The 19,781-nt window shown below is 41.1% G+C and overlaps 1 protein-coding gene across 2 annotated transcripts in view; it reads right to left on the bottom strand.

Annotated features, from left to right (window-relative positions):
* The window catches only part of LOC109522328 (low-density lipoprotein receptor-related protein 1-like), a 104,755-nt gene that overhangs the window by 48,587 nt on the left and 36,387 nt on the right, over positions 1–19,781 (bottom strand). For both annotated transcript variants that reach the window (XM_019880783.1, XM_019880784.1), the window contains exons 4-12: positions 19,403–19,522; positions 18,414–18,542; positions 18,062–18,325; positions 10,995–11,157; positions 9,425–9,647; positions 3,772–3,961; positions 3,552–3,695; positions 1,822–2,058; positions 1,555–1,735 (exon numbers count right to left, since the gene is read on the bottom strand). In XM_019880783.1, the coding sequence (XP_019736342.1) occupies positions 1,555–1,735; positions 1,822–2,058; positions 3,552–3,695; positions 3,772–3,961; positions 9,425–9,647; positions 10,995–11,157; positions 18,062–18,325; positions 18,414–18,542; positions 19,403–19,522 (1,651 nt within the window). The remainder of the gene's footprint in view (positions 1–1,554; positions 1,736–1,821; positions 2,059–3,551; positions 3,696–3,771; positions 3,962–9,424; positions 9,648–10,994; positions 11,158–18,061; positions 18,326–18,413; positions 18,543–19,402; positions 19,523–19,781) is intronic.

Below are 19,781 nucleotides of genomic sequence, written 5' to 3' on the forward strand. Positions count from 1 at the left end.
GTCTGTCTCAATTCTTTTACTCAACCAATGTATTTCCTTCCCCATCTGTCTTAATTTCCATTCCTCCTGCAGATGTCTCTTCTTCCAGCCTTTTCTCCCGGAGTCTGATGGATTTCGGGCATTAGTGCAGGCTAGTGCCTTTCCCTTGGGTAGCGCCGTCAACACACATCACGGCAGCAAACCACTGTGTGTGTGTATGTGTGTGAATGTGTCAGTGTGTGCATTTTCGAGCATGTATTTCTCAAGACAGAGCCCCGGGAGGTCATGGTAATAAGACTCATCCATACACAGTCAGATTATGCTCGGTATGACAGCGTGAGAGACAGATCCGCCTGGTTACTAAGCCAGTGAAGACAGATGAAGTCGATATAAAAATACCCCTGTCCAAAATATTTGTTGTTATATTAAAAAAAAAAAAAAAAAAAAAAAAAAAAAAAGACCAAAATATGGTTGTGCAACTGTGCTCCCCATTAGAATTGGGAATGTGGCTGAAGGTTGTATGCTCTAGTAGGTTTTTGTAGTGACATCTTACAGCACAAGCCATGATCAGCAGAGAGCTTTTACAACCTCAGAGGATCCCATAGTTTCAGGGTATCAGTCAAGAGTAGGGTACAAAAAGAATTTCCAATTTAATACACCTTACAGTGAGGACACCTCATCAAGTGGAGAAAATATGGCACAAATGGGGACATTACCAAGAACTGGACACACCTCCAAAATTGATGAAAAGATGAGAAGAAAACTGGCAAAAGATGTGCAACCCGGAATTAGTTTTCCATATTATTAATATTGGGTGCACATTTATTTTGGAACATGATGTCCAAATTTCTCAATAAGTAAGTCAGAAAGCAAAAACCAGGTAGATGTCTATGAGTCTGTGGACTTGTACAGCGCTAACTCACATTGACCTCAGCCTTGGTGGAGGCCTGTGTTTGTAGTTATTATTAGGGATGAGGGAAGATGATTGAAAGAGAGCAGACTAAATGAGATAATGACCCATCATGATCACACAAAGTCCTTTCCATAACCACAAATAAGCACGTGTAAACAACAGCAGTGATAGCGGAGCTGCTCCTAGTCCTATCATTGACCTACACTTTGTAATTCCCAAACTTTGCGGCAGGGCTTTTTGCCACTGAAGCAATGCCGCTTTGTGCCTAGCATATTTTAACATACAGACAAGATAGACACATGAGGAATATGACGTCATTGCTCAACAGTTTGTATGTAAGCAGACACTGTCGTAAATTGATTGCCCGAACCTGATTCCTTCTAAATATAAAAAAATCGGAGGTCAAAGATTATGTCATTAGGGGGATGGCTTCAGGAACTGTGTGTGCGTGTGTGTGTGTGTGTGTGTGTGTGTGTGTGTGTGTGTGTGTGTGTGTGTGTGTGTGTGTGGTTATTATAGAACTGCAAAAACAAATAAAAGCTAATGCCATAGTACCAAAAACCTTGAGCTTGAGCTTGAATTGAAATCATTTGGAATACCTGCTCTACTGTACAGTCGAACCCCCCAACCCCCACCCTCCATCCAGCTTCCATTTCACTTACCCATGGAGGGGGTCCACCACGATCGCGCGAGGGTGAGTCATTTTATCTTCAATGAGAGTCTTGCGGGTTTGGGAGGCTTTCTCCAGCCGAGCCACGCTGATGGTTTTTTTGGGGCCGTCATCTGTCCAGTATAAATTGTTTGCCATCCAGTCCACAGCGATGCCTTCCACCGTGTGAATCCCTGTGGGGGGTGAGGGGGGGGGGGCGGGGTCAGTCTCCTGTGCTGATTGTGTGGATAATCTTTTTCCCAGACGTGTCATAACCCACCTTCTTTCAGAATGGTGTCTCTCTCAGTCCCATCGATCTTCTGCCGTCCGATGATATAGCTGGTGGCATCGGCAAAGTAAATGAACTCGCTCTCGGCATGAAAATCCAGAGCTCTGGGCTTCATCAGATTCTCGATAGGGATCATGTATTCATCTGGAACCTTGGCATTCATGTCCATGCCCCTGATAACCCCCGGGCGACCTTTACCGTAGACGAGGAAGAGCTCATGCTCCGGCTCTGATGCAAAACAAGGAATCAACAGTAGTACTTAGAGGTGGAAATCATTTGCAAACATCCACTTGTTAGAACAAATGAGCAAATTAGATGCTAACTCAGGTCTGTTTATTGTTTTGTTTTTTCGAATAAGAAATGAATCGCAAGTGGTCCTCAATTGTGTCTCTTGATAAAGCTTTATGTCGTGTTAAAGAAATTTTCATAGGCAGTCTGACTTCACTAAGGAAATAAAAAGGTATATACGTGTTAGTCTTTGATAGAATTTTAAAAAAAATCATAGACAGATGGCAGGCTGGGTGGTAGTTACAGGAATGACAAGGTCAGTAGAGACTGTCCCAGTGACCATCAGTTCTTTCTTTCTAAGCTTCTTAGTGGTCTAACATCTCTCAAGAGATTTTTGTTCAGTGAGGACAACTGAATGAAAAGCAGCTGCCTCCAACATGTTGAGAGGAATAACCTTCAAAATCCATTGACTTGTTTGTTCTGTATTGGTCAATAATCCCTGAAAATGTGAGGATTTGGCGAAAATACCTCGAACTTGACCTTTGCTACCTCATACACACTGAGTAAGTCCTTGCAAATTTTGCAGCGTTTTATTTAAACCTTGAAGGGGGAAAAAAAAAATCAACTCAGACTGTGCTGTATATATTTGATGCGCACCACATAGAGGAACAAATCCTACACAAGAGACGTCTGAGTGAAAAGGGGGACACAAATAGAGCTGTACCTTGCTCAAAGGCACTTTGACAGCAGTTCTGAACAGGGTCATAATTGTTTCGGATTTTTCAATATAGGTAGTTTTTGTTTTGTTTTGACTTTTGTTTTCTAAATTTGTTTTTTTAGAGCAGTTTTTTTTAAATGCTTCTGTTTAATTAGGTTTTCATTAGTTTTAGTGCTCGTTTTAATTTTTTTAATTAATATATGGAGGATTTGCCGAATGCAAGATAAAAAAAAGTAACATGGTAATGTGTAATTAAGTAAACTGCAATTCTGTTTGCTCTTCCTTCTGTACAGACATACAGCAATACCAAATAAATAAGGTACCCTTAAGTCTAATGTAAGATATTAATTGACAAAAAAATCAAAACAAAGGACATTTTTGCTATAATTATGGTGCGTTTTAGAAATGTAAGCTGTAGTTTCATTTAGTTCATTTGTTTTTGTTTTCTTTAACCATTCTCGTTTTTTTATTTAATTTTGTTGCCGGAATGTTTTTTCAATGTTTTAAGTTGTTTCGTTAGTTTTAGTTACTGTAACTATATTAACCTTAGGCCAGAAGCAGACTAGCATCTCTTGGAAAACTACCGGTAGTTGCCATTTTACTTTTTCCTCCAATCGAACCATTACTGTGGCAATCAAAAATAAAGTCCTAACAGATCGGAGCTACTGTCATTCTCAAAATCTCTCGTTGTGTTCTGTGAGACATCGATAATAGTATTCCTTTCCTTCACACCCCATTTAATACATTCAACTTATCGTTTAATGACGCCACTTACTTTTGCAAGACTTGCCATCGCTTCCCAGGCTGAATCCAGAGCGACACCGGCACGTGCGGGTCTTGTGTCCATTTCCCAGCAGACATATGTCTGAACAACCTCCCGCTTTTCCAAATTGGTCCACCTCACATGCGTGACTTCGGACTGCACAGGAGTGAAAACATGTCAGACGAAGCCAATGCGCTGGCAAACGTTGCACGTGACGAAAGGTGGTGCGTACCGGGCGGTTGGCGTCTCTGATGATAGACATGCAGCGCGCCTCCCTTGTCCACCCGCGTCACCACTTGGTAGTCTGGGCTGTTGAATCGATTGATCCGTATCACGCTGGTCTTGGGTTGCATGTTGGCATTGTCCGAGTTGGTGGCATAGAGGTAGTTTTCAAACACAGTCAGACCGTACAGATGCTCGATCTTGGACAAGAAATAAAGACAGAATGTGTTTCTTATTATTTTCCGCGCATTTAAACACCGCATAAAGTTTTACTTCACCACCTCTCACCAGGTGGGAACTCAAAGTTATGTCGATGATGAATGTTTAAACAGATTCGGCATAACTTTGCTGCTAGCTTAATGCTAACACATAGTAAGAAACGCCACAGGTGGGCTTGTGAATTCGGGACACATCTATGTGGTGGTCTTAAAACACTGGGTTGGGTATTTGAACACAAATGGTGTAGCAACACACATAGACGGGCAAGTTACAAACTCGTCAGAATAAAGCAACTCACGGGCATATATTCTTTGTTCAGTGGGGAAAACAACTAGTATTATTGCAGATTATTATTAAACTTGTATCTCAAGACACCACTGTAGGTCAATCATCTCAGTTAGGGACAATATTTATATGGCATCAGAAAAAAATACTTTGATCAGCAATATAGGGATGAAACTGTTTATGGTTTATAGATAAATCGTAATACAGATTCAGACTGTTAAGTGTCTTTTAAAATTGTAATTATCGTCTTACACATGAAATTTCTCTGTGAGGGTAGTAGTTATGTTTTTGCTTCTCGCATCCTGTGTGGGCAGTAAACCAAACAAACGGAGAAAGAAAATGTGAAACAAAGATAAGATCACATAAGATGTGGCTAGGCCAAGTCGGAGGAGATGTCAGATGCAGATACTAAGTTGGCGTGCGACACAACGAAAGGCAGCCCAGATGTTTTTTTTCTGAGTTCGTCTGGATTTCCGAGCTCACTGCAATTGTATGCATCAATATGAGCATTTGGAGGATCCTGCGTCAAGAAGTTCTTTGGACTCCGGAGAAACCAGAAACTACTCATCATTGTCTTTTTCACGGCCGCGTTCTTGCATAATGCGTTTGCCTGACAGAATTTTTCCTTAATACGCCTTTATTAGATCCCATTTTGCTTTCTGAGTCATACTCAAATTATTTAACAGCATGATTTCTTGAAATGTCCGGTGTTTTCCTTTTGCAAAGGCATTGGACTAGTTGTCTCTTTTCATCAGTGGCAACATCCTTCGTGTGACTTGCTTAATGATGTGGAACAAGCTCTTTTAATAATTGTCCTTCATTTCGGCTCATCTGACAAACTAATTTTCAAACCTGTCTGACATTCATACCAGTGATCCAAACAGACAGGAGACACAATATGGAAAAAAACCTTTCAAGACAAATCCATCTATCCACATAAGCTTCTGCTTTTCGTCATTAGGGTTGAGGGTATCCAAAAGTCTATCCGCAGCTGACTTCGGGCAAGAGGCAGGTTACACCCTGGACTGGATGCCAGTCATTCACAAGGAAAGACAAAATGTTTATTCAAATAAGCTTTGAATTAAGTAAGGATGCTCACCAATGCTGAGTATAACCACAACACCTTATTAAATTACTGCCGTAGGTGAGGATGTCATAAAACACCACAACTAGCTATATGCTGTAATAGCTAAGAAAACAAGGAATCCAATTAAAAGTGAGTAAACCTCTATTAATGAATCAGGTGCAGTATTCTTTTTTTTCCTCACACGAAGTCATAATCATGAAATTGCTTTTCGGTGGCTCACAGTTAAATCCATCAAGCACAATATTGGATATACCTGCACAACTTCAGAACCAATACAAAAGACTGAGCACAATTCTCCCTTGATGAAAATAACATTGCTGATATTTTGGGCGGCACTGTCAGAGGAGAGAATTTGTTTGTTGCTGTTTTGTAATGCGCAGTACATCTGCACTTCATTAACACTGAGAGCACATTTGAATAATTAGTGACTTTATTTGGTTGGCTGACTGGGACAAAATATCACAAAGATTTTTTTCAGTTGCCTTCTATTTGATGTTCTCACGCGGTGTTATCAAAATCCAGAAGATGTGATGAAACACTCAAGTGCGCCTTTTAAAAACAAGGAGATTGCAGAGAAAAGACCACAAAAAACATCACAAACCTAACTGTATGTCTTTCCTAACCACAGTCATAGTCTCCTTAAACAGGATCATTTGCTGGTAAAGTCACATGTGGCAGAGGTGCTGTTACTATGGTAACCTGCTGAACTCAACCACGTGATGCAGAAAAGGGTTCAGGAACTCAAACTGTCTTTAAGTTGAGAGCAACAAATGATTTTTTTTTTTTTTTTGCTTTCACAGGACAGAAAAGAGGGGCAACTCGTCTACCAAAGCAAGAATGTAACGAGAGGAGGAAACTGGTTAATTAATGATGTGGTCGAATGACACACCTGGAGTTGGAAGCTCAGTGAACGAGACGCAGAAATGGTCATATCACAGGCCGAAAGACATGACGCTGCTATGGCGACAAAGGGACCGCAAAGCCATTATTTTAAGAACATCACTTTTTGTACCTCTATTCATCGCAAATTATCCTCTGCGGAGCAGAGAACTAAATGAAATACACAGACTGGCCACAACATTTGGCCCACCCGCAAGCTCCAATTCAAGATCCATGCAAAACTCACGCTGCTTTTATAGCACTGGAAAAGCTGATTTAATCTAGCTTGATTTTAATATGCAAATATTTGTTGTTCTTATTTTTGAGTCACGGGCAGTAAAATTTATCATTTGATTATTTAATCGTTTTGTTGGATTTCAGAGAAGTGGCTGACAATTGATCACGCACAGGGAGAGCATGCAAACTCCACACAGGGAGGACGGAGCCGTGATGGGAACCGACAACCTTAGAACTGTGAGGCCGACAAGCTACCCACTATTTCACTGTGCTATGGAAATAGGAGTTCAAACCATTCAAGATTATCATATCCCAAGACTATTTAAAAATAAAATAAAAAATGTCAAATGGCCATCTCAACGGACAATATTTAGATAAAGTTGCAGGAAACGAGAGAAATATTAGAAAGTAGTATACTACAGTAACACTATAAGCAAAACAATACAAAATATTAGGTACAACCTCTCGCACGGTATAAATCACAACTAGGGCTGAATGACTTTTAAAAAAAAAAATCTAATTTTGATTTTTCTTTCGAAATATTGCCACTGCAATTTAATATGCGATTATGTTTCCAAGGCCCTCTTCCCATCTATTTTTTTAACAAAGACAATCCAAAAAAAGGATTTATTAGACATAAATATTTTCGTCCAATAGGTTATGCTGATGCCAAAATAAAGCCAGATAAATAACAAATTAATTTGATAGAGCATTTGCTGATATCCATCAGTTACAGTTGCAAACTTACAAAACACTTTGGCTTGCAGTCTTTTCAGCGCTCAGTGTGACAACCACACAAAATTCTACCAAACAACTATGGCATCAACATAAGTTGGTAAGTCAGTGCAGATTTCTTGGCATCATTCAGGTGGATATTTTCATTTCCTCCTGTCACTACTGACCACTCCATATTTTAGTTGAGGGGAATTTTAAGATAGTCATTCAGTCTGATGTTATCGTGCTTCTTAACGTTACGTTGGCTCAAGGACACACACTAGAGCGGGTGGACGCACACGCACACACACAGCATGGGGCTTATGTTTGTGTGTGCATGTCTGGGCCCTGAGGCTTACTGACTATAAATGAAAGCCATTACTTCCCGCAGATCACAGTAAACGTCATGGTAACGGCTTTTAGAGGCACCCCGCACGGAACATTAACCACCTTGATATTAGACCCGATTAATCAGCAGCTCCGACGAAAGAGCAAATGCCCTTCATCTTTTCTGCCCCCATTCTTCACCAGGCAGACGGCAGACATGTCGAGGTGATCGTTGTTTGAGACGCTCTTACCAGCAGGTTTAAGTTGAGAGCAACAAATGATTTTTTTTTTTTTTTTGCTTTCACAGGACAGAAATGAGGGGCAACTCGTCTACCAAAGCAAGAATGTAACGAGAGGAGGAAACTGGTTAATTAATGATGTGGTCGAATGACACACCTGGAGTTGGAAGCTCAGTGAACGAGACGCAGAAATGGTCATATCACAGGCCGAAAGACATGACGCTGCTATGGCGACAAAGGGACCGCAAAGCCATTATTTTAAGAACATCACTTTTTGTACCTCTATTCATCGCAAATTATCCTCTGCGGAGCAGAGAACTAAATGAAATACACAGACTGGCCACAACATTTGGCCCACCCGCAAGCTCCAATTCAAGATCCATGCAAAACTCACGCTGCTTTTATAACACTGGAAAAGCTGATTTAATCTAGCTTGATTTTAATATGCAAATATTTGTTGTTCTTATTTTTGAGTCACGGGCAGTAAAATTTATCATTTGATTATTTAATCGTTTTGTTGGATTTCAGAGAAGTGGCTGACAATTGATCACGCACAGGGAGAGCATGCAAACTCCACACAGGGAGGACGGAGCCGTGATGGGAACCGACAACCTTAGAACTGTGAGGCCGACAAGCTACCCACTATTTCACTGTGCTATGGAAATAGGAGTTCAAACCATTCAAGATTATCATATCCCAAGACTATTTAAAAATAAAATAAAAAATGTCAAATGGCCATCTCAACGGACAATATTTAGATAAAGTTGCAGGAAACGAGAGAAATATTAGAAAGTAGTATACTACAGTAACACTATAAGCAAAACAATACAAAATATTAGGTACAACCTCTCGCACGGTATAAATCACAACTAGGGCTGAATGACTTTTAAAAAAAAAAATCTAATTTTGATTTTTCTTTCGAAATATTGCCACTGCAATTTAATATGCGATTATGTTTCCAAGGCCCTCTTCCCATCTATTTTTTTAACAAAGACAATCCAAAAAAAGGATTTATTAGACATAAATATTTTCGTCCAATAGGTTATGCTGATGCCAAAATAAAGCCAGATAAATAACAAATTAATTTGATAGAGCATTTGCTGATATCCATCAGTTACAGTTGCAAACTTACAAAACACTTTGGCTTGCAGTCTTTTCAGCGCTCAGTGTGACAACCACACAAAATTCTACCAAACAACTATGGCATCAACATAAGTTGGTAAGTCAGTGCAGATTTCTTGGCATCATTCAGGTGGATATTTTCATTTCCTCCTGTCACTACTGACCACTCCATATTTTAGTTGAGGGGAATTTTAAGATAGTCATTCAGTCTGATGTTATCGTGCTTCTTAACGTTACGTTGGCTCAAGGACACACACTAGAGCGGGTGGACGCACACGCACACACACAGCATGGGGCTTATGTTTGTGTGTGCATGTCTGGGCCCTGAGGCTTACTGACTATAAATGAAAGCCATTACTTCCCGCAGATCACAGTAAACGTCATGGTAACGGCTTTTAGAGGCACCCCGCACGGAACATTAACCACCTTGATATTAGACCCGATTAATCAGCAGCTCCGACGAAAGAGCAAATGCCCTTCATCTTTTCTGCCCCCATTCTTCACCAGGCAGACGGCAGACATGTCGAGGTGATCGTTGTTTGAGACGCTCTTACCAGCAGGCCTTGAATGATGGTGTGCCGGTTCTTCCCTTCATAGTCCACCACTTCGATGTAGTCCAGATAGGCATCGGCCCAGTACACCAGCCTGCTGACTAGATCCAGCGTGATGCCATGGGGGAAGACAATTTTACTGTCCACAAGCTTGGTCCGGTTCTGGCCGTCCATGTCGCATCGCTCCACCTTGGGAATCTGACCGTAGTCGGTGAAGAACACCTTTCTGAGGAGAGAAAAGGACAAACCCTATTGAGGGTGGCTCGGCAGGGAAGACTTTAGAACATCAGTTATTAGCGTCGATTTTGCAGTGGCAGTGAGGTGGTGGTTTTGTGCCACATGAAATGTGCCCAGCAAGAAGTGGCCATGTGAATACTTCACATGGCTGAGAAAAAAATTCATTTTCTCCGATGTTGCATAATACATGTTTTAAAATGTATTTTGTCAAAAGTGAATAAGAAATTGGTTGAAAAAAAAGAAGGCACGGAGAATCCATCTGGCAGTTTTCCTGGAGAAAAGGCCAAAATATAGAAGACTGGTCTGCTTTCAGTTCCATCAGATTGAACTTCATACTCTCTGGGTGCAAAGAATTGGAAATCAATACATCCATCCAGCCATCCATTTTCTAAGCTGCTTATCCTTGCGAAGGTCGCAGGAATGCTGGAGTCTATCCCAGCTGCTTTCGGGCATTAGGCGGGGTACACCCTGAACTTGTTGCCAGCCAGTGCCAGGAAATCAATACAGTTGAAGTGATTTTTCAAGAAACATTTGTTTCAATATTTTTTTGTTGGCTGCCTCATAGGGGACTGCCGTAAAATTGCAAATAAATGTTTGTTCAATCACTAAAGAGGCAATTGCGCTGTCACTGGCTGTTTTCTTACAAAGTGAGACTTTAACTGGCTCAGATTAGTTTAGCATTAGTCTGAAAAAACAAGATTTATCAATATATTTTTTTCTCAGAGTAGTGATCTTATTTCTTGCAGCACTTAACTGGCTGTGAGTGAGTCCGAATCAAACAGTTCTTTTCAAAAGACAATCCTATTTTTATCGAGAGCATAACAGGCATTTTCTGATAGCTTAGCTAATTTTAGCATTAGCATCAGATAAGAAACTAGTCACATAAAATGGGTCCCCTATTTGCGACAGGAGGGTCAGGAATACAAATTTATATGTATGATGGCGGCATTCTATCACTAACATGCGGTAATAAAGTAGATAAGTCATATTTACAGTCAACATGAAAAATAAACATTGGGCACAAAAATAAAATGAAAAATAGTAATTCCGGCAGCTAGAGTTTTTTAATGTGTTTTTTTATGTTGTACAATGGGACCTTTTGCATTAAACAGCTTAAACGGTTGGAAATGCATTCCCATCAAAGAAGCTTTACGTTTGAGAACCTAAGAAGTGCGCCTCGCAACATCTGTAATCACTTAATTTAACTCTCAAACCCTCCAAGTGTTCTTGTGCAGTTTTAACAATTTGTCTTTAAAACACGTGACGTTGACTTTGGTGCCTATCGAGAGCATTCCAAGTGTGTTTATGTACACGTAGGAAGAATCGTCACACTGACCCCATGGTGGGGTCCAGGGCAATGCCTTTGGGGTTGTAGAGCTCCTGGTCCAGAAGGGTGACACATATCTGTCCGTCTTTGTCGCACACAAAGATCCTGTCGTCCACGTCATCAACAAAGTAGAAGTTTCCGGTGAGCCAGTCGATGGCCATCTGCTCCACATCTGCGTAGAAAAAAAAAAAAAAAAGACGGGGGAGAGGGAGGGAGGAGGTGTAAGGAAAAGCCGAACTTATTTTTAGTCCTTAAATTCCTGCGGACTTGTAAAGAACCTGAACATGTGATGTTGTTGTAAATACTTCTAGCAAGTAAGAGGTCATGATCATAGGTTGAAGTAAACTAAATGAGCCATCAAATTGCTGAGCAGTTTATGCTCTTAACACAAGCGGTTCGTGTTTTCAGGTTTTGGGCAGGGAGGAAGTTTGCTCGACTGACAAATGAGTTGACATGTGAACAGCATCAAGCCGGCAGACGTCATGCACGTGTCACTTCGAGGCCAATCAGGCTTCCTTTGAATTCAACACTTCGTGCGGACTTTATGGACGAATTAAAGAAGGACAAAGTTTGAGAGTGTCAAGTTTGGAGAAGCAAAACAAAAGTAAGAGGACACCACGATGAATACTGTTGGATGTGGTGCACGCCCGCCACACAGGGAGGGGTGTGGGTGAGGAGAAAAACAGTGGATGGAAAAAAAAAAAGACGATTAAATGAAACGATCCTTGATTACTTCCTTCTTCCTTCCTTTCCTTGCCCCAAACAGCATTTCAAGCCAAATACTAGTCAAATACCTCCCAGGATGATGTAGTTTGTTTACTGAATCCTGTTTGCAGTGGAAGAGCTCATATTGTTGCTGAAGTTTATAGCACCTCTGCCAAACTTGAACTGTTTAAAAAAAGGAAAATGGAGGGGAAAAAAGGGAGTCTTAGAAGACTTTTTTTTGGGTGTCTACCAGGGTCAGAATAGTTTGGGATTTTTCATTGTGGTTAGATGAAGGGAATGTTGATTATTTTTTTCACTCAGGAATAAAAGTCCTCCATTGTAACTTAAACCAGAGAGAAAACAAAAAGAGAAAACTATTTTTTCTCTCGAATAAAAGGGTCAAAAAGTTGCCTTTTTTTTGTCTTAATATCCTACTTTTATCCTACATGACAGATGACAAGCAGACTGAAGAAATCATTTGTAGTCGGGCATTAAGATTCAAACAACAAGAAGAGAAAAATTCCACTTTTACACAAAAATGTAATGGATTCCTGCTCAGCACATGCGCCGCCTTCCGTAAAGTTTCTTGGAAATTGATGATGTGTACTTTTTGGCATAATCCTTAAAACCAACAAATATTCATCAACAATACTTCTCGCGTTTAGAGTATGGGAAAATGATCCAAGTGTGGGAAGGAAGCAGATTGAAACAAAAATATCTTTGTTTTTCCATAAGAAATAATCATCAAGTAAATCATTCTTATCATGGCAATTAAACTGTGATAGTCAGCTCGTGAGCCCGCTCATAATGATTACTATTAAAGCTAAATCAGCTAAATGGGATTATAAGATTGTGGATGACTTGCCATTGTCGACTAAATCAAATGTTTGGGGTACGTTTGGTGTGATCCGAGCCAGGCATAATAACACCGTGAACGGCTCTGCTGCTCGCAAAACGAGCCAAGGGGATTTTCCTTTTACTTTTTCAAGACTTGCACATAATTGATGTTTGCAGAGGAAACATAATGAGCGACAATTAACAAGTTTTATATTTTCATATAATTCTAATGCAAAACCTTGGCGCTGAAATCTTATACTGTGAGTGTGCACGGGTTAAGTTGTTTTATTCATTGTTCTTGACATGAATGAAGGCTGACAGGTCAGTTTTGTTCGGGAGCTGGACGGGTTTGGGCGGGACTCGGTGTGAAAATAAAATGGACATATCCAGGACTCTGCCATCCCATCGTTTCTCTTTGCATGAGGAGGAGGCAACATGTCGGCAGAACGACGGCTCCACACTCTCCTAACGGCTGTGATGTGCCGACACGGTGCAAATACCAGGATGACCAAGCATTAGCAAAACAAAACTAAATAAATAAATAAATAATCAAAAATGATATCACTTGTATCAGTCCGATACTGCAATATAGTCCCATATTCAGGCCGATACTGAAAGCTGCATCAAGTATCAGAGTATTTGATAGACCTCAAGAGGAGAAACACAACGTATTGAAAAGTCCACGGGGATGACTTAAGTTAAAGCTCTAAATGCTGTTTCCTATCTGCCAGCCCACATTTGCACAAGGCGGTCGACGAAGAGTGTGAGCAACAGATAGAAAGTGGAATTGAGAGGAGGGCTTCACAAACCGCAAGACGTCTATTTTTACAGCTGCCATGAGCTCCACTCGCCCCAGAACTGTCCTCACACAAACACAAACAGCCCAGATGTGAGGCTGCAGTCGTGCAGCAGGGGTCCCGGGTCATGAAGTACTGGGTTGTTTTCCAGGGTGAGCAGGGTCACTGGGATGATCGAGGCAGACCAATGTCTCCATTTCTCCAACCGATACCGAAAAACTGATATGGAGGCAATGACTAACCAGATTCTTTGGCCCCCCACCACCGCCCAAAAAAAAAAAAAAAAAAAACTTTGACCAACAGCCAACCAATAAATCTGTCTCTCGTTGCAGAGGAGTTTTTGGTGTTGCGAGTGTTTTGGTTTGAGTAAAAGTTGGCGAAAAGGTGTCAGCGAAAACGACAGAGGAATGAAGCAGAAAGGAACAAAATGTGAGGGAGAAAAAAATAGAGCAGAAGCTGGGAGGGAAAGGGAGATCTGATTTCCACCGGGGAAACTTGGCCATTGTGCCGCATTTCTGAGGTTTATGGGAGTCAGCGGCCATAATCCCAGAGGTGCTCTTCGTTTTTAACACACACGGCTCGGTTTAAACACTTCCAGCTGCCCGCGACACACTGATTCACTGATTAAGCCATGTATAAACAAAGGTAGGAGACAGACGGACAGACACACACACACACACACACACACACACACACACACACGCACACACACACACAGATGGAGATTGCGCAATATTCCAAAAGGAGCAGCTTCACTCACTCCTGCCGTTGCTCTTTTCTCTCCTCCTGCATGCATCGTGTTTCCCCTCCCTGGCCTGGATTCATTGAGTGTACTCCATTTTGAATTATGGCGATCTCACACAACAGAGATTTCGCGTAATTTCATTAAAAAAAAAATACAGTCAAATGCCTCTTCACCTTTTCACCTAGAATACAACATTGCTTGGATTCAAAGTGTTGGAAGGATGAAATGCCATGCTGTTTTCATTTTGATTATTGTTACTGTTATTATGAATCCATCTATTTTCAGCATCGTTTATCCTGAATAGGGTTTAGAGTCGCTGGAGCCCATCCCAGCTGACCTTGGGCGGAAGGCAGACTACACCCTGAATTGGTCGCCAGTCAGTCGCAAGGGCACATATAGAGACAGAATATAGTCACACCCACATCCACACCGTCACTGAGGGGGAACCAATCCCACGCTGTTCTGTTATTATTATTATTATCATCTTTTAAGACTACCATGAGAAAGGGGGAAAAAAAATAATATTTTTGGACCAGATGTTTACATGATTGCTGTGGAAATGTGCAACAAATAAATAATTAACAAACCGGAGCATAATGCGGACATTTTACACTAATGTATGCCAAAAAAAACATAAATAAATAAATAATAATAATAATAATAATAATAATAATAAACCGAAGTGGAAGGGAGAGGCATCTTAAGCTTCCTCTGCATCCAGCTTGTGCTATTTTGACACTTGCAGATGACACTCCCTCTTACGCATCTGGTCAATATGTCACATCGGGAACACACAAGAAAGGGCAGAGTAGGGGGAAAAAAAAGCATATGTCTTTAAATACTGCCACAAAGCTTGCAAACGGGAAGGTAAAGAAGGCGGAGGATTTACGGTAAAATGTATGCACAGTGTTTCATGGTCAACCAATGTTAAGGTGTGCCTGTGCGCATGTGTGTGAATGGTGAAAGAATTTGAAATGTGCTGGCTGGCTTGACTTTTCGCTGCACATGACCTCGTAAGAAGATTTCAAGGCGCTGTGTGTGTGTGGGCTGATCAGAACGTGGTGCAGGCTGTGCAGGGAGGGAAACAGGTCTATCCTGGAGGTTTAGCGGCAGCTCTGGGATCAGCCCTCTTGTGCACACTGTGTCTGCTGAACTCCTATTTGGTTTCGTTTCAACGATTCTCAACAGAGGAGCTCTTAGGGTCCATCGGCCATTGCTTACTTGTAAATACAATACTGTCATTTTTGGGCTTTTGGACTTCACATTCCCCTGAAATGTGCACCGTGGTGACAAGAAAATGTGAACTTTCTTTGATTAAAACATATTTATTAAAAGCATCGCGTGTGCTAGTTTTACTACATCAAGATGTTCGTGTTTGTGTACAAGTTCAATGATTAGTTTTGCTGTGGCGGACCCAGACTTCAAGTGGATAACACATGTTACACCCTAATCCTTCCTCCTCTGCATATTTATATATAAACACACACACACACACACACACACACACACACACACACACACACACACACACACACACACATAAACGCATGCTACCGGTATGTATTCCATCTTCAAGGCAGACTAATATTTAAGATTGCTATCTTTGCATTTATCTATTCTAAAAAGTATATTCATCCTCTATTTTTGTTACATACAGTACAATGAAATGAGAGTGAATACAAACTTCATACTTTGAAGGAGAAACTGAGACTCTCATGCAGAGAGAGAGAGAGAGAGAGAGAGAGAGAGAGAGAGAGAGAGAGAGAGAGGTGAATTCACATCTGGACAAGCCATCTGTGGTGTACCGAGGTCATGAGTCACTCCAACCAAATGTGCATCATTTCCTGTACGCTCCCGCCTGCCTTTGGTTTCTGCTGCCTCCTTCACACGATGTCGGTAAACAAAAACCTCCCACTTTTGTTGCCTGTTCGCAAGGTCGAGTGGCACTGACACGAAATGTGCAGTCTGGTCCCCGCCGACCCCTCAGATGCTTCGCTTGAATTGTATTCAACAACTTCTGTTGCTTTCTCCTCGTGTTGTGTATATGAGCATTGGAGAGGCTGAAAGCAGATGCTCTGTGCGTGCTCTCCCGCTCGGGATTCATGCAGTCATATCTATTCACAAATACGCCTGTAATTATAAACACATTCAAGCAGAATCTCCATTGCTACGCTATTAATACGATCGTGATCTTAAACATACTAGTATTATTCGAACTTGGTTTACAGGATGTAAAATAGCTTTTGTAGAAATGTGTTGAACTGCCCCAAGCAGTGTACTATTCCATCCATATGACATGGATGACAGATTTTCATCAATATTCTGGTCAACCTTTCTTGTCAATGTTAGTTTTATTTTGTAAACTGGACACACACGAAACAATGTTTTGTCGAACATGAATTGAAAAACACATTTTCTCTGATTGCCGAAGAATTTAATCGAACAGATTGATGACAAATGATCAGATTTTATTTTTATTTTTTACATTTGGAGGGAAATCTGACCCAATGTCTGCAGCAAATATACTAAATGTGAAAATGGTATTAAATTTGGACAAACTGACTTTAAAAAAGAAACTACGCAGAGTTAAATGCTATCTTGTGTATCGAAATCTACTGAGAGTTGATTTTTGCAGATGTGCCCGCATCTATTTATGTTAATAGTTTACATGTAGGAAATGCTGGGGATGGTTGTCTTGTTTACGCCTGATATTAAAATCCAAGCAGTAGCAGCAGTGGAACATGGCAGGGAGACTAAGAATATTAAATCAGACTTAAACTTCTGATCTAATTAATCACACAGGCCGATTTCCGATTCCTACTGGGCGGTTTCCAGATACGAATGCGACGAAAAACAAAACTTGTCGAAAGGCCACTGCGGTTTTATTTTAAAATCTTGCTCCGTATGTATTATTCATACCCAAGCCTCCTTTATGCCTGACCTGCATGAATAATTATATCATAGAATTATTCAGTACTTCTCTAAAACTATTAAAGAATTAGCTGGAGGAATTATAGATTTCAACCTGTTGCTTTGTATGCAGTACAAAAGAAATAGTGTGACTGTTTTTCTCAGAGGATCTATTTATCGAAATCTCTTAGTATGAAAACATGATATTAATGAAAGATATGTTCACAATTTCAATGTGAGTAATAATTGTAGACTGGAAGACCCAGGCCATGTGAGGTTTACGGAAGACTAAATTGTCGTGAATGTGAGTGGGAATGGTTGTTTGCCTATATGCGCAATGACTGGCGACCAATCCAGGGCGTGCCCCGCCTATAGGCTCCGGTTTACCCTCAGTCCTAATGAGAAGGGTGTCGAGTAAATTGATGGATGGAGAAATTTGTGATTGCTAACAATAGCATGTGACCGCCAGGACGAGTGTAGAAAAATGAAAGTTCACATTGTCATGTATATGTGATGCAACAAACTTTACCAAGCAACCCGACTTACGAGTTTTTGTGATGCTCAATATTTTTTGTGTGATAAACCTTTAGATAAAAGTGCCTTATAGCTGCTTAGCTTAATGCTAACACAATGCAAAATGCCAAGGACGGGCTACCGAACAGCATCTATGCGGCTGTGTTGTAACACTTTAAACCATGGGGATTTAAATACAAGCAGTGCAGCAACACATGTAGACAGACAATATAACAATAAGCATGTAATCGTTGCCCTCTATGAAAAATGAATACTATTACTGCGGTTTTCAGAGAGTTTGTTTCGTGTCTGCATGACTGCATTACACTGCCCCCAGTGGCCAAGTCACATATTTCCTTCATTAAAACGTTTTTGTTTTTTTGAGGAGGAGGCTGGAACGAACAGATTGGATTCCATTTCTATGCGAAAAGATGACTGGAGATGCACTCTGCATTTGGAGAACTGCAAGTCACGATTGCTTTCTCCGATATCACTGGTTTGAATAAAACACCTGCTCTCCTTCCAAAGCAAGTTAATTGTGTCGTCACACGCCGATGGGCTGTACTCACGATGCAAGCTGAGAGAGATATTGATGACTCTCTCCTCAGTGAAGCCCTTCAGATTGGGAATCTTGGCACATTTGAGGTGCGTGGACGAGGGAGATTCTCCCACATGGATCCAGCAGATCATTTCCTCAGCGTACAGGAAGTCCATGGCTGTGGTTTGCTTGGTGCTAGTGGATAGCAGGCTGTGGACTGTGGTGCCGCTCAGAGAGGTGGCTTGGATGTTCTGGGAGTTGGCGATCAACAGCACAGGCAGACGGTCCACTGGGACTGCGCAGAACAAACATAAACACGGGGTGGGCATGAACAGAATATTCATACCGTCTGGGCCAAAGTGCTGCCGTCAGCGACTTTTTACCATTCTTGGCCTTGCAGGAGCGGTTGTCCGGCTGTGGCAGGTAGCCCTCCACACAGGAGCAAGAATAAGAGCCTTCAGTGTTGGTACAGGACTGACTGCACGTCCCATATACCTTGCACTCATCGAAATCTGAAAAACACACATATTTGAATCCGCTCATGAGCATTTAATATATTTGACGTGGCACATAATTCACGCATATTGTCTTGGATTCCGCAAATGCATCTAATGAGGAGCCATGTGAGTACACACTGTGTTCCAAATCGTATAATTGTCAAAGTCATATTTAATCGTATTTTTTGGGGGGGAACAAGAAAGAATAGAATTTTTAGCCAACGCATTGGTGTTTATTGATATATGAAGTATGTCAAAAATGACATCAGCAATTATGATACAGACACAGTGGTCAACCAGAATTTCATCTACCTGGACCATCAAAAGTAGCATGACATTCATCAGGGGTGAGCCCACTGCAAACATTTCTTCTCGTGACCATTGCTAAGACTTGGCCTAATACAGTTTTATGCCTGCTTGAGAGGTTCTGAAGACTCCAGGGACACCAGCAGCAATTAAAAATACCTGCTTGCTCCTCACCAGAAGCTTTTGAACCGCTGAGCTCTTAATATGATTCACGTGCCTGACAATTTTTCCTGAATAAGAGATCATCTCTACCTGAATGAACTCGATTTGATAAGCATTGCTTGAAATGATTTTCTTGAAAAGTACGACATTTCCATTCCTATCTCAAGACATGACACAATTTCACCCCTCTTCCAGGCTCCATTTCTGCTTAAATAAGTGACTTGCTTAAAATAATTTCATTTGAAAGAACAGCCTGAAGAAATGTTCTGTTAATTGGGCTTAACAGGAGAGACAAGATAGACAACGGATGATCATTTGGAAAGCAAGAGCGCGCAGTAGAGTGTCCCCTGAGAACACGTACCCCGCTTGTTTTCAAGAAATTTGCATGAACTGTACATATAACTCACCTTTGCATGTTTTTCCATCCGAGCCGATCTCAAAACCACTTTTACAGTAACAGGCAGGTCCCGCTGGAGTCACTGCACAATTATCCTGACAGCCCATGAGCGAGCAATTGGATATAAACTCTGTGGAGAGATAAAAAAAAAAGATTAAAAAAAAAAAAGAAAAGACGCAGATTTGACAAAGTCTCAATTGTGGAACGAGCGCAAAGACATACTGTGCGTACCCTGGCAGGACATATAATTTGTGTGAAGACGAAAGTCATTCGAGCATTTGTGGTGGTGACAAAGAGACAATTGGGGCTTCAATTTGCGCGAGAATGCATTCGATGCACTGCAACTAAGGTTTAATCCATTCGACTGGGGATTGGAACACTTTAAGCTG

Source organism: Hippocampus comes, unplaced genomic scaffold (assembly GCF_001891065.2).
Source record: "Hippocampus comes isolate QL1 unplaced genomic scaffold, H_comes_QL1_v1.1 scaffold68, whole genome shotgun sequence".
Taxonomy (NCBI): Eukaryota; Metazoa; Chordata; class Actinopteri; order Syngnathiformes; family Syngnathidae; genus Hippocampus; species Hippocampus comes.